Genomic DNA, 14,342 nt, shown 5'->3' on the forward strand with positions numbered 1-14,342 from the left:
TATATATATATATATATATATATATATATATATATATATTTATTTATTTATATGCACACTTACACTCACACATAAAATTTATTATTTTTCATAATTATCATCATCATCTTTGCTACCTATAATGCTTTTTAACTTTGATACAAGGTGCCCAGTAGTTTTGAAGATAGGGAACAAGTTGATTACATTGACCCAGTACTTGATTGGTACTTGATTTTATCAACTCTGGAAGGATAACAAGCAAAGTTGACCTTGGAGGGATAAAAATTCAGAGCATAAAGACCCCAAAAAAATGCCACTTAACATTTTATTTGATACCCTAATGGTTCTGACTACCTTTCCTCTATTACTTATAATATGCATTATTTCATACCTGAATGTAAGTGGAGGGTCAGACACATAATTCAGCTTCACCTAACCCAAGCTGACTTCTCTACTTAACCCTTTTGTTACTAACCTGCCTGAGACTACCCCAGATTCTAGGACACAGATATCTTGTTATAAAGTGATCTGAATTACAATCTTCCATGAAAATTTCATGCTAATCTAAATTCTAAGCACCATCTTAATAATGATAAAATTATTTTACTAAATTCTTAATTTTAAAATTAATTGAAGCAATGGGAGTAAATTTGAGCAGAAATATAGTACTGAAAGGGTTAACTGAGGGAGTGATGCAGTTGTATTAAAGACAGTAACCAATGATGATAACTATTACCAATCTATGTAAGAAACTTTCTTCCTGTAATATATTCTCATATTGATAAAAGTTAAGCTTTTGTTGGGCCTCTTCCCTGCAGACAGCTTACTTCTATTGTGCTTTCATGCACTTTTGTTCATCAGCAGCTCTAAGTTAAGGTTACTATGAAAAATTCTCCTCAGCAAGTGCTCTTTCTAACTCCCTGTAGATTACTTTTCTAAGTATATATTTTCCTTACAATTATTGTATTGGTAGATGTCTATGAGGCCTACAAACAATTTGTCTTACTCATCTGATTAAAATTAGTGATACAAGATGATGCTTCTCTGTATATTAATTCTGATGAAGATTATATATTGTGTGGAGACAAGCTGTTAGAGAGTGTTTATACAGTTTAGCATGTGTCCTAATTAGTCCTAGATCAGCTCTAATCCAGTAGACCTATGATCATAGACATTCCAATTATGATTATCTTGTTTTTTTTTATCATTCAGATTTGTCCTTTTGTTTTAAGGTTTTTTAAAAGTTATTAGAGTGTGATGTGTGGGAGGTTTGGTTGCTATATGTAGCAGGTTGAGCTGTCACATAGCAGCTCTCTTGCTAACTTGTCTGGTTGGTCTAGCAACCATATAGATGCTTCTTTGATTAAGAAATGAGATGAAAACAACAGAATGACACATGTTCAGTTAGTAATAAACCTAACTTGCCCGTGGTCTCAGATTTTTTAATGAAACCTTAGAAGTCTACCTTTTGGCTATCTGGCTGTATACTCTAACATCAATATTCACATTTCTCTCTAGATTACTACTCAGATAAATAAGATGAAGTCATACATTATTTGAAAAGTTCATGGCATTAATGTAAGGACCAAGTTAATACATTTCTAAAAATATAATAGAATATTTGCTTAGGTTTTGAGCATTTAAAGTGTGACAATTCATGTGTATACACACACACACACACACACACACACACACACACACACACACACACTAGTTTGAAAACACTATCTTTAAGACATCTAGTTTGAAAACACTATCTTTAAGACATCTTTAAGACATTCATTTTATATTATTGTATCATATATTATATAATGTATATGCATAAGTATACATGTGGCATGCATGTGGGAAGAACACTTGTAAGACATGCAACATGAAGGAAGCTCAAAAGTCAACAGTAGAAAATGTAAAATAGAGCTATATGGTGAAATGCAATTATGTTAAAAGCATATGCATTTACAAAACATTGGAAAATTACTGCCCAAACACTGCCCATTAATTTTAATATACACACACACACACATACATGCACACACACAGATACACACGCATGCACACACACACACACGCATGCACATACACACACACACGCTCACACTTTGATGCATTATCCTATCTACATTTATGTGCAGTGAAAAATTAAGCTCATCCCATTCACATTATTGTTACCCTTTTGATGCAAACTGAATGAAAGCAGTGTATTGTTTGTTCATATATAACAGGCGATTATATAATCAAATTATATAATCAAATATTGTTACATATAAAATAAAAGTGAAGCAAAGTATGCCAATATGTAGATATTTATTAGCAATGTAACCTTAGTATTACTTATGTTGAAAAGAAAAATACTAAAAGTACATTTCCTGTTGTTAAAGCAATGAAATATAAATTTTTAGTAAAACACAGCAAAGCATACAACAGTTGAAAATGTAAAATTTAAAACAGATGAAATGTTGTAGTTGTTAATAGAACATGCAATTACTATTAAAAAAACAATGATGGATAAATTAAGAGTATTAACTGGAAAAAAGACAATGAAACATAAACTATAATAATAAGTGTGAATCCTACTACCCAAAAAGTTTCAACACAACTCGTTGTCAGCAACTGAAACAGGCTTAAAACAAAATATTAGTAGTAGTAAGAAAGCAGGAAGGAAGCACTTACTATTAATGGTAATAAATATGCAAGAAAAAATCAATACAAATTTTTGAATGGCTTATAGCACACACACATAGCAAATAAAAGTGTAGAAATATTGAAACATGCAGTGTTTGCCAAGTAGAAATTCAAATGTGATGTTACTTGTGTTTGCACATGCACATAAATAGCAGTCCAGTCATGAACACTTCAATCTGGCTGGGGACAGTATAAAAGAAGTTATTGTATATCATTGTGCATATGTTACTGGAAGTCCATAATAAACATGCATCTTTGTAAATAATATCAAAGACATATCTATAGAGGAGAATAAAACAGGAGATTTAGTTAAACTTTTTATTATAACATCACAAATTACATAATCATGGTAATATAATTTATGATGCTATTATAAAGAGTTTAACTAAATATCCAGTTTTATTCTACTCTCAGATATACACTCTGTATATTATTCAAATGTGTATTATACCAGAAGAAAAACTTGAGGACAAATTATGCTTAATACTTGACTGGAAGTTTGGATATACTGGATTTACATGGATTTCTAAGCATTAGTTAACAGTTATGCTATCTCCTATTATATATATAACATGTATGTATGTATGCATTCCTGCATACATACAAACATGCATACACACACTGATTCACATGCAATCACTAACAAGTACTACCCCTACTGCACACATTAAAGTGATGAGTATAGAGGTGATTCATGAATACCAATGTATGTTGAAATTGTCCAAACATGAATAATTTGTATGTGTTGATACATTCAACTTGAATGATTTTCAAGTGTGTTTATTTGTGAGTCAGACTATTTGCATACATGTGAGCTTATCTGTTTGTGCATCAAAGCTTGTATGGACAGCCAGTGACTGTTACCATTCATGCTGCAAAATGGAATTTGTCACAGTTTGCCAAAACTTATAAGTATTGAGAACAGAAAACAGATACAATTGTTCTGTTTAAATGGAAGAATATTATGTATTTAATTTAAAACCTTTGATTTATTTTATTTATTCATTTAGCAAATTTTGAAATTTTAGAATGCAATTTTTATAATTCTTCAAGTCGACTATTCAATTTTACTTGTATCCCAGTGACTTCCTCATAAGTAACTTTTTCTGTCTTAAAGCAAAGAAAAAAGTCTGAAAATGGACACAGATATGGTCCATTTTCAGATGTCTTCAACTCTTGATCATTTTATCTAGTTGTGCTGTCATAACCAATATATTTGATTTGTGAGAATAAATGCCACAAAACTGCAGACATTCCTTGAAAAACTAGTGTCTAGAAATCTGCAGAAATCAGGCTTTCATCTTTTAGTTTTCCAATTGGTTGAGATGTTGTTAGGTTATCCCTTCTGTTGAAATACACTGCTTTTGTTTCAATTAATTTTGAAAATAATGAAGATTTCAGTTAAATAGCTTTGTCATAGTTAAGCTGGTGTTTGAAACATAAATTAACATGAAATCTTGAAGGAAGATTTTAACTTAGATCATTTTAAAGCAGGAAGTTTGTATCACAGAACTAGCAGTGGACTCAGGCAGGCTGATACCAAACGGGTTCATTATAGTTAAAGTGGCTTGAATGTATTGATGTATTGATTTAAAACTTCTGTGAGAAATAAAGTTCAATTGTTAGGAAATCTTAAGTTTTTAGAGAAATAGAAAGTTATTAAATGTTACCTTCCTCTAAAGTATTAGTGATGTAAGTGGTTGACAACTGAGACTACATTATTGATTTAGCTTGCCAAGAAAATATATTAGCAACAAAAATATTGTTCTAAGAAATTGGTATTTGATAAGGGGTAGCAAGCAGCAGTTTTGTACTCTACCCATTTTGATGTATTCAGTAGACAATAGCAGCAGCAGCAGCAACAGTTTTCTGGACATGCATTAAATCATTGTCATATGACAAAGGAATATGTTTATAAAGACAACAGAAAACTGTGAGAAGATGCATTTCAACTCTATTATTAAAGGGTAAAGACATTTATATAAACAAAGCAACTCATGGAACTAGGCTAAATTCTCTGCATTCCTGCTCTTAAAAAAAAAAGCAATTCTAGAAATGTTTTCCTCTTTTAAATATCAGGCTATCAAAGACATTATAATATGTTGCTTGTTTCAATATTGTTTACTAATCTTCTCATACACTTCAATTACCAAGAAAATGACAACAATACAAAATTGGAATGTGCAGGATTATAAGAGAATGTGTGGTTGGTGTAAGGCAATTTTCACTGATAATTATTGAATTAAAAATTAATTCTGAATGATTTCTCTTTTTTCTTTTTTCACTTAAAATACAACTATTGATTTCAAGATTAAATGACTCCTTGAATTAGTTTATTAAGGAAGGAACATTTTGAAATTACATTGAAAATAAATATTTACTTTCCTTCCTATAAACTCTAGATTGTGATTTTTTCCTAACCCTTGCCTGTCCTGTGTATCACATGTTATAAACAAGACATATTTCCTTGACATCCATATATCACATATGATACACATTCCCAATTTTTTCGACCACTAGAATAACTTTGGATTTACAAAAAGAAAGCTTTATATTACTCAGAATGTATGAAGCAAGGGCTAACTTAAAGTCTAAAAACAAGCATGGGAGTTTAGGATAAATCTATGAAAATGCTATTCAAACAATATATTGCAGCTTTAAATTTTAAACACGATGACATCCCGCTTTTAAAAGATAACATTAAGTTGTAGTACAATGGCAGATTAAATTATCTGCAGCAGTATGTTTCATTTTGAGTTCAAATTCCAACTAATTTGAACTCAGGTTTAAAAGCAAAGTTAACACTTGTGAGACCATTCATCTACTTCGTCATTCATTCAAGCCTACCTATCTGTGTGTGTGTGTGTGTGTGTGTGTGTGTGTGTGTGTGTGTGTGTGTGTGTGTGTATGTGTGTGTGTGTTTGTGTGTGTTTGTGTGCATGCGTGCGTGCGTACGTGCGCAGCTGGAGGCTCCAATCAAAACAGTGGACCTGAAATGATAAGGTTGAGAAATGCTGTTATAGATTATGCCTAACCGAAAACGATCACAGCCACATCATCCAAACAGACCAGGTGAAACCGGGCTTAGCTGCTAGTTAACTTATAAACCTTTAATATACTTGGTAGTATATTATAGTTGCAAAATGAAATATGGTGTCCCTACTAGCAATTAATATAAAACATAATGGTCCATAGTATAACTGTTCTTTTGAGTGTCATGCAGATGTTAGTATGTGTTTGTGTATGTATGGCCTAGACAACTCACAAGATGATGAAAATTAAACCATATATTATGTAGTTGATGATGATAATGATGATTTGTGTATATCTGCTGTTTGTGTGTAGCTAAATTGTATAAACATGAAGATTAAGCTCTATGTTTTAGTTAGTTATAAGTTCTTACCAGTTGTTGCTGGTTTTTGGCATTTTGCCATTTCTTTTCTTGGTTTGGTTTCTCTGCACTGAATATGTACAACTTAACAGCTTATATACCATTCTAATGATGCTAAACTAACTGTGAAACCAATTTTCCCACTATTGCTAGACTTCCAATCAGCTCATTGGGTTTAATTTTACTGAGATCACTATTTTTACTTGAATCACGAAAGTAAACTGAGATGAAATCTGTTAATTGGCATTCTGCCCTTCGTTTTAGTTTTGTTTCTATGTTTTTCTAGGTTGTCTCAATATTCTATGTCTGAAGAAGCAAAATATTTACCAGATGGATGAAAATGGTTGTTGTATCTGGACAAGTAGATTAGGAGCTGATCTATCAATCAAAATAGAAGTGGGATAATCTAGTGTATATGGTTTTGGTCTACCAGTCACAGCTATTTCACTGCATATTTGAACAGTACACATAATTCTATACTCTTGAGTTTGCTAACTACAGGAAACTGATGAGGGGTGGGGTTGAAGATTTTCTGTGGAGTTACCTAAGATGACTGATATCAGTCATCTCAGGTAACATAAGGGTAGATTTTTCATCTATTTCATGTATAGAAACTGAAATTAAGTACTTGCTCTTCAACAATAAACTACTGTATTTTTTTTCAGTTGGGGTGGTCAGGTTGGGTAGAGGTTGTCTTTGAGTATTGGGTAGAGGTTGTCTTTGGATATTACATTTGCTATTTTTGTTAAGACATTTTGTTTTGTTGTTTTAGTGTTTTGAGATGATGTGATATCAACATTAGTGGGTGCAACCACTGTGATGGATGTGCAAAGTGAGTCATTTAGCTTGGCAATCTATGATTCCTTTTCATGAGTTCTCTCATAATGCTCTAACACTGTATAAGTAGCGATACCTACTCATAAAGGGATACAAAGTGTCTCCTTCCATTAGTATGGAGGAGATGGCCTTGGGTGACAGACATTTTTATAGTTTTTATAGTTTAGTCTAACCTAAGACTCTCTGAAAGTAGTGGATTTTGAACATGAGATGTTCAGTCTGAACAACTGTAAGTTGACAACTGCAGAAAAAAGTGTATGGAAGGGAATTTCAGTGGGTTGATGCTTTAGGGAGGAAATAGAGAGAATATTGGTGGGTTGGAGAGTGGACAGTATGAGAGATGAGTGTATTGGATGAGCTTGTTTGAAAGTAGCTGTCTCTAAGGAGCAGAAGCTATTGTAAAAGTGATAGAAAAGGCAGGAAGTGTCTTGACAAGTGACTCCTTACTACTTTGTTGGCTTCCTTTTAGCTGTGATCTAAGAGGTTTGTATGTGTAATAGCTGCATCTTGAGCATTAAAGATAGTCAGCAAATGTTCCTGGCTTTGAAGAGAAAAGCTAATCCTTAGGATGCAGTTTTTGCTCTACTATAAATGAGAGATTGCCAATAAGATCGTCAGTGATTGAAGGCAAGAAGATTGATACTTTCCCATTTGGAGAAGGTTCCAATAATATGTGTCCATAAGACAGGGCAAATTTAATGTGAGATATTTAGGTTGTTTGTAGATGATACCTGGGTGCAGAAAGTCTGGGCTAAGAAAGAGAGGTATCATTTGCTTAGAATTGGCTGTTGTTCAAGGTGATAGAAAGTATGCCATTGATTTAGAGAAACAAAAGAGTGCAAGATGTAACCAAACCTTGGAAACATTTGAGATAATAAGATGGGGAAAGTCCCACTAGAACATAATGTGATAACTTAATCTGACAGGAAGCTTTTGGCCTAAAAGATGAGGTAACTTAGCCAGAGATGCTCATGCCAAAAACAGTCAAATGCTTTGTTGATAATATTCTTCTCAGCAATTTTTTCCAGGGAAGGGACAACTGGTGAGTAACATAAAAGCATAAATCTCAGTAGATTTGACTTTACAGGAACCATATTAGTGGTCATTGAGGAGGAATAGGGAAATGAGGGCCATATTAGTGACCTTTGAGGGAAGAATAAAAAGATGTCTGATAAAAATAATTCTCATCACTTTTAGATGTCATGGCTGGAATGAAATAGTGTCATTTCTGTTTACAGTGGGTTATTGAACCATGAGTAGTATTATAAGATGTGTGTATCTGTTACAAATAATATACATGTTGTGTCCTAAATGGGTTGATAGTTGGCAAGTGAAGTTTGATGAAACAATTTTGGAGCTTCTCATTTATTATTGGAATAGATCTCTGTAGAGAGAGAAATATATCAAAGAGTCTGACAAGAATAGAGACTAGTTCTGAGATGTACAGTGTAGGTGTTATGAAATAGCCTAGGATCTTGTTGGACTGAACTGACCAAGTTATGTTTTCACACTTGGTGTAAGTATTAGGTCACCTCATAAATAATGCAGTTTTTTTATACTTCTTTTATTTTTCAAAATTAAGATAAACAAAGTTTTTTTAATCTAAAATATACTCTCCTTCATTTTTTACAATGCTCTTCCACTTGTCTGGTAGACTTGCCAGGCCCCTCTTCCAAAATTCACTTGTCCATGACAAAAAATGCTTCTCCAGTACTGCTCTGACCTCATCTACAGAATTCATATTTTTTCCGTCCAAATGATTTTGAAGACTGCGGATAATTAGATAGGATAATGTTCACTGAATATGGTAGGTGGGACATCATTTCCCATTCAAACTACTCTAGCCTTAGGAATGTCATCCTCACTGTATGTGGCCAAGCATTATCCTGATGGAAAAACATCTTTTGTCTTGAAACCAAAGGTGGTCGTTTTTCTTCTAGCACTGACTTAAGCCACTTTGTTATTGTTTGGTTTGAGTTTCAAAGTTCAAAGTGGGCTAAACCTTTCATATCCCACCAAAAAGATAACAACACCTTACATGGATAAAAACCTTCTTTAGCCTGGGATGCTGGTGTTTCTCTTTTCCCTACCCACTATCTTTGGCGCTTGACATTTTTATAGAGAACCCATTTCTTATCACCAGTCACTATTCAGTTCAAAAAAGGTTCATTCGTGAGACATGACAGCAAAGAAGAGCACACATTCACTCTCTGCACACGATTAGACCCAGAAAGTTTGAGAGGAACCCATTGACCCAATTTGCTGACTTTTCCAATGGCACGCAGGTGTTGATGAATGGTTGAATGACCAAATCCAAGCTTCTCTGCTAGTTCCTCAACAGTTATGATGAGATTCTGTTCCACCAGGGTTTGCTGGACATCCTCATCAAGCTCTACAGATCTTCCAGAACAAGGCTCGTCTTCTAGGCTCTAGTTTCCAGCTCGGAATTTCTAGAACCACTGTTGACACTGGCTTACGATTATTGTCCGATCCACATATACTGCATTAATATTCCTCACACTTTACGTTGTGTTGTTATTTTTATTGAACTCATAAACCAAAATATACCAAATATGCTCCTTTGTTATTTCTATTATAGCTTTGGAAAAATAACTGTTAAAATCGAACTGCACTCTTCAAAACCTGCACTAAGAATAAGGACAAGGTAAAAATTACTACCTGCTTTTATAGCAAGTTGATGCAGGTAGTTTATCCCATCTCCCTCCAACTTTTAGTTCATACAACTGAAAAAGCGTATTATTTATGGGATGACCCAATATATGTACAGTTCTATATTTAAGAGATGAGGAATTATTTACATTATTTACATTATCTACATTTGACGGATATTCATCCTCATCTTGTTTGTTGTTAACACAACGTTTCGGCTGATATACCCTCCAGCCTTCGTCAGGTGTCTTGGGGAAATTTCGAACCTGGGTTCTCATTGCTATCGATGTTACTATTATTATTATTATTATATTATTATTATTATTATTATTATTATTATTATTATTATTATTAATCAGGTCGCTGCCGTGAATCGAACTCATCTTGTTTGTTGTGTTAACAACAAACAAGATGAGGACGAATATCCGTCAAATGTAGATAATGTAAATAATGCCAATATATGTAGTTTGGAAAAAAGAAATGTTTCTGAGAAATTTGGATAAGTGTGTAAAATGTGGAGTTGGATACAAATCAGGCAGAAAATACAGAAGCTTCCTCAGTGGAAACACTGCTTAGAAAGCAGTGGAAAAGTGGATTCTGCACTATTTACAAAAGGTCCTTTGGGCAAAAGATCAAAAGGACCATATTTAGTTTGGAAGGTAGAAGAGTTTCCAAACTGTGTGGTGTGTCAAGACATCATCTGTATTTTATATGGCAGTCTTGCAGGTGTACTCTGGTTGGTAATATCTATCCAGTTGGTAGAGGTATATAACATGTGTATGTCATATTCTTTGTCTCTACTGTTGCAGTACAGGTATATGTGAATCATTTGGGAGATTTCAGATTAAAAGCTTAAATTGATGGTTTCAGTCACATGATACCTTAGCTGTCACAGATGAGTCAGGATCAGATGTGAAATATATGCATTGCAAGAGATTGAATAAAATTGGTAGAGCTCTTTTTAGCTCTTGAAGCTCACTCAGTTTTCTGCATTCATTATTCACAGAATATTACATCTCAGTCAGAAACATATGCACAGGCATGGCTGTGTGGTATGAAGTTTACTTCCCAATCACTTGGCTCCAGGTTCAGTCCCACTGCATAGTACCTCAAGTGTCTTCTACTATAGCCTCAGGTCAACCAAAGCTTTGTGAGTGGGTTTAGTTGATGGAAAGTGAAAGAAGCCTGTTGAGTTTGTGTGTTTGTGTTTGTACCCCACCACTGCTTGACAACTGTTGTTGGTGTGTTTATATCCCTGTAATTAAGTGACCTGACAAAAGACACCAATAGAATAAGTACCAGGCTTTAAAAAAAAAGAAAGTAGATCCTGGGGTTAATTCATTTGACTAAAATTCTTCAAAATGGTGCCCCAGTATGGCCACAGTCTAATGATCAGTAAAAGATACATCTATTATGTGCCTTTTATGTAGTAACACTAGTACAAGTTACAGAAAAAGAGTAGATTACTTTTTGCACACACGCTTTACATCCCCCCATACACACACACACACACACACATGCGCACACTTATTTGCAGTAATTTCTATTTTCAAACATATTTTTGAAATATAATCTCAGTATTTTTTTTCTTTTCTTTTTACAGATAGAAAATATAAAATGATTTCCAAGAAGTCTATTCAACAAAATAAGAAAAAGAAAAAAATTGTGAAGAAACCAAAACCACCTGAAGAGAATGATTCTCCTATCTTACCAAGAGGGCAGTATAATTTGGACTTTTTGGATGATATTAACCCATTTGTTTCTCGAAACAAATTAGGAGACTCTCCTCCCAACTCAGATGATAACATAGATATAAACCCCTTTGAAACAAAAACTAAAATTGCCTCTTCTCCACCACTTGCACCTAAGTTTAGTAAACCAGATTCAATGGATAATTCTGATCCATTTCTATCAAAAACTAATAATCTTGGCTATTCTCCCAATCAATCTAATGACCGAAATATTGAAGAAAATGGTAATACAACAGTGAGTGATTTCTATGAAAATGAAGAAGAGCAGAAAGATGACTTGAACAACCAGAAAGAGTTTATCACTGATAAAATGGTGGATAATTCCAATGAGTTTTCTCATGCAATTTTTGATAATGATCTTCAAGACAGTGAGGTAGATATGAAAAATTTCGATAACTGTCCAAGTGGTTTGGAAGAAGTTGGCTTAAAGCATGAGTCAGAGTTTTCTACTGATACAAGTTATTCAAAGATGCCAGAAGACAATATTAAACATGCTGGCCTAAATGCCAGTGATGTTTTAGATGTTTCTAATGTGGAAAAAAATGGTAATACAGCAGTTAGTGATGATTTTTATGAAAATGAAGATCAGAACTTGATGACAGATGACTTGAACAACCAGAAAGAGTTTACCACTGATAAAATGGTTGATAATTCCCATGAGTTTTCTCATGAAATTCTTGATAATGATTTTCAGGAAAATGAGGTAGATATGAAAAATTTTGATAACTGTTCAAGTAGTTTGGAAGAAGGCTTAAAGCATGAATCAAAATTTTCTACAGATACCAGTTGTTCAAAGATGCCAGAAGACAATATTAAACATGGTGGCCTTAATGCCAGTGAAGTTTTAGATGTTTCCAATGTGGTGATGAGAAATAATGATGATGATGATGAAGATGACGAGGATCTTGAATTTACAGATGCTTTATCCAATGAAGATGAACTCATGCAATTTGATGATGAATTGCCTGCAAAGAAGTTTGATTACAAAGAAAATTTGGAGGCAAAGAATAGTGAAAACTTAAATGTTTCTGAGAATATTGATCATCCAGAACAATGTGAAATTGATGATCCTGATGTCATGTTGGATTCAATTGAAATGGACAAGAACTTCAAAGAGAATGGAAATAATTTACTAAATGTCATTGATTCCTCATCAAAAGACATTGATTTGAATAAAATGTCGCTTTCTGAATCTGGAATAGATATAGAAGATAAGCATCTGAAACCTGATGATGCATCTTTATGTATCAGTAAAGATGACAGTCATGAGATCCTTGATGATAATGAAGAATTGTCCACACAAAAGGACAAAGAGTTTCTTCTGTTTGAAAAGCTAGAAAATGAAATGACATCTGATTCGATAACTTCAAGTCCAAATTTATGTGAAGACAGTGGTATTGGGGAAAGTATTGTGACATCATGCAGTGAAGATCTTGGTAAAGGAGATGATTTAAGAAGTGAAGAAGGTATGGATTCCTTGCCTCTCAGCCCTAGTGACAACTGTGACCTCACAAATTTGGCAACTTCCCCAAAGGATGAAACTTGTTTTGATGAAGAACTCCAACCTGAAGCAATGATTATCAAAGGCAATACTTTTTCTTCTGAAAATGGTGAGAAACTTCATTCTGACAATGATTTTGGGAATGGTCGTATTTCCTTGGCAGTCAAGGAAGAATCAGACGAAAATGTAACCAAAGAATTATATACAGAAACAGGCATAAAAGACACTGATCTAGCTTTAGAAGATAAATTGAAAGATGGTCAGGGCACTGTTTCAGAAAAGGAAAATTTGGGAACTACAAGGAAAAATCCCCCTCTAGATTATGATACTGGAAATATTCCTGAATTTAGCTTAGAAGACAATGATTTAAATTCAGATGAAAATTATTGTACAAATTCTAAAATTCTTGAAGAATTAAAAGTTCTGTCAATAGATACTAATAGAGAAGAGCTAAGTACTGATAGAGATAATGAAGATATAGATTTAGCTTTGAAAATTAGTGAGTCTGAGAAAACAGGCCCTAAAATAAATTTAAATGGCCAGAGTAATAACACAAATTTAATGAGAAAAGATGTGGAAAATATTTATTTTAGCACACAGGGTGATCAGAGTAGATTGAATGATGAGTCTGATGAGTTTACAGATGTTGAAATTAAGGATAATTTGACTACTTTAAGGAACAGTGGGAATTGCTCTGGTGCAGCTTCCAAGGAAAATGAAGTGGAAGATATTGAATCAGAAAAACATGAACAAAATAATTTTAGTGAATATATCTCTGATAAATTGCAACTAACAGAAGATAGTATTTTAGGGTCTCAGATTGACAAACAACTGACTGAGAATGTTCTTAAATGTACAGAAAATAATGCAGATGCTGAAAACTCCTTAGTTGCTACTAATAAAAGTATCATTTCAGGAACTGAAATGAATTCAAATGAACTCAGAGAATCGACTGAAGAACCTTTAATTGCTTGTAATAAAGGTTCTCTTTTAGAATCTCAGATTGATGAAAATTTGGCAAACAGCGACCCTGATAATTTGATTGAAGATATTACAGGTGATAAACAAGAACTCTTAGTTGAAAGTGATAAAGAACCCTTAATTAAAGGTGATAAAGATATTCTTTTGGAATCTCAGATTGATGAAAATTTGGCAAACAGTGCCCCTAGTAATTTGACTGAAGATATTACAGGTGATGAAGAATCGTTAGTTGATGGTTTTAAAGAACCCTTAGTTAGAGGTGATAAAGGTGATAAATCTCAAATTGATGAAGGCTTGGTAAACAGTGCCCCTAGTAATTTTAGTGAGGATATTACTGGTGATAAAGAACCCTTAGTTAAAGGTGATAAAGACACCCTTTCGGAATCTCAAATTGATGAAAATTTGCCAAAAAGTGTCCCCAATAATTTAACTGATGATCTTACAGTTGATAAAGAACCCTTAATTGAAGGTGATAAAGGTACCCTTTTGGAATCTCAAATTGATGAAAATTTGGCAAGCAGTGTTCCTAGTAATTTGACTGATGATCTTA

General features: G+C 33.5%; 1 protein-coding gene across 6 annotated transcripts in view; it reads left to right on the forward strand.

Annotated features, from left to right (window-relative positions):
* Positions 1–14,342, forward strand: part of LOC106876125 (protein PFC0760c) — a 385,512-nt gene that overhangs the window by 75,716 nt on the left and 295,454 nt on the right. For all 6 annotated transcript variants that reach the window (XM_052972740.1, XM_052972743.1, XM_052972739.1 and 3 more), the window contains exon 2: positions 11,163–14,329. In XM_052972740.1, coding sequence (XP_052828700.1) covers positions 11,177–14,329 — 3,153 coding nt within the window. In that variant the 5' untranslated portion in view covers positions 11,163–11,176. The remainder of the gene's footprint in view (positions 1–11,162; positions 14,330–14,342) is intronic.

The sequence above is a fragment of the Octopus bimaculoides genome, chromosome 14, assembly GCF_001194135.2.
Source record: "Octopus bimaculoides isolate UCB-OBI-ISO-001 chromosome 14, ASM119413v2, whole genome shotgun sequence".
Classification (NCBI taxonomy): Eukaryota; Metazoa; Mollusca; class Cephalopoda; order Octopoda; family Octopodidae; genus Octopus; species Octopus bimaculoides.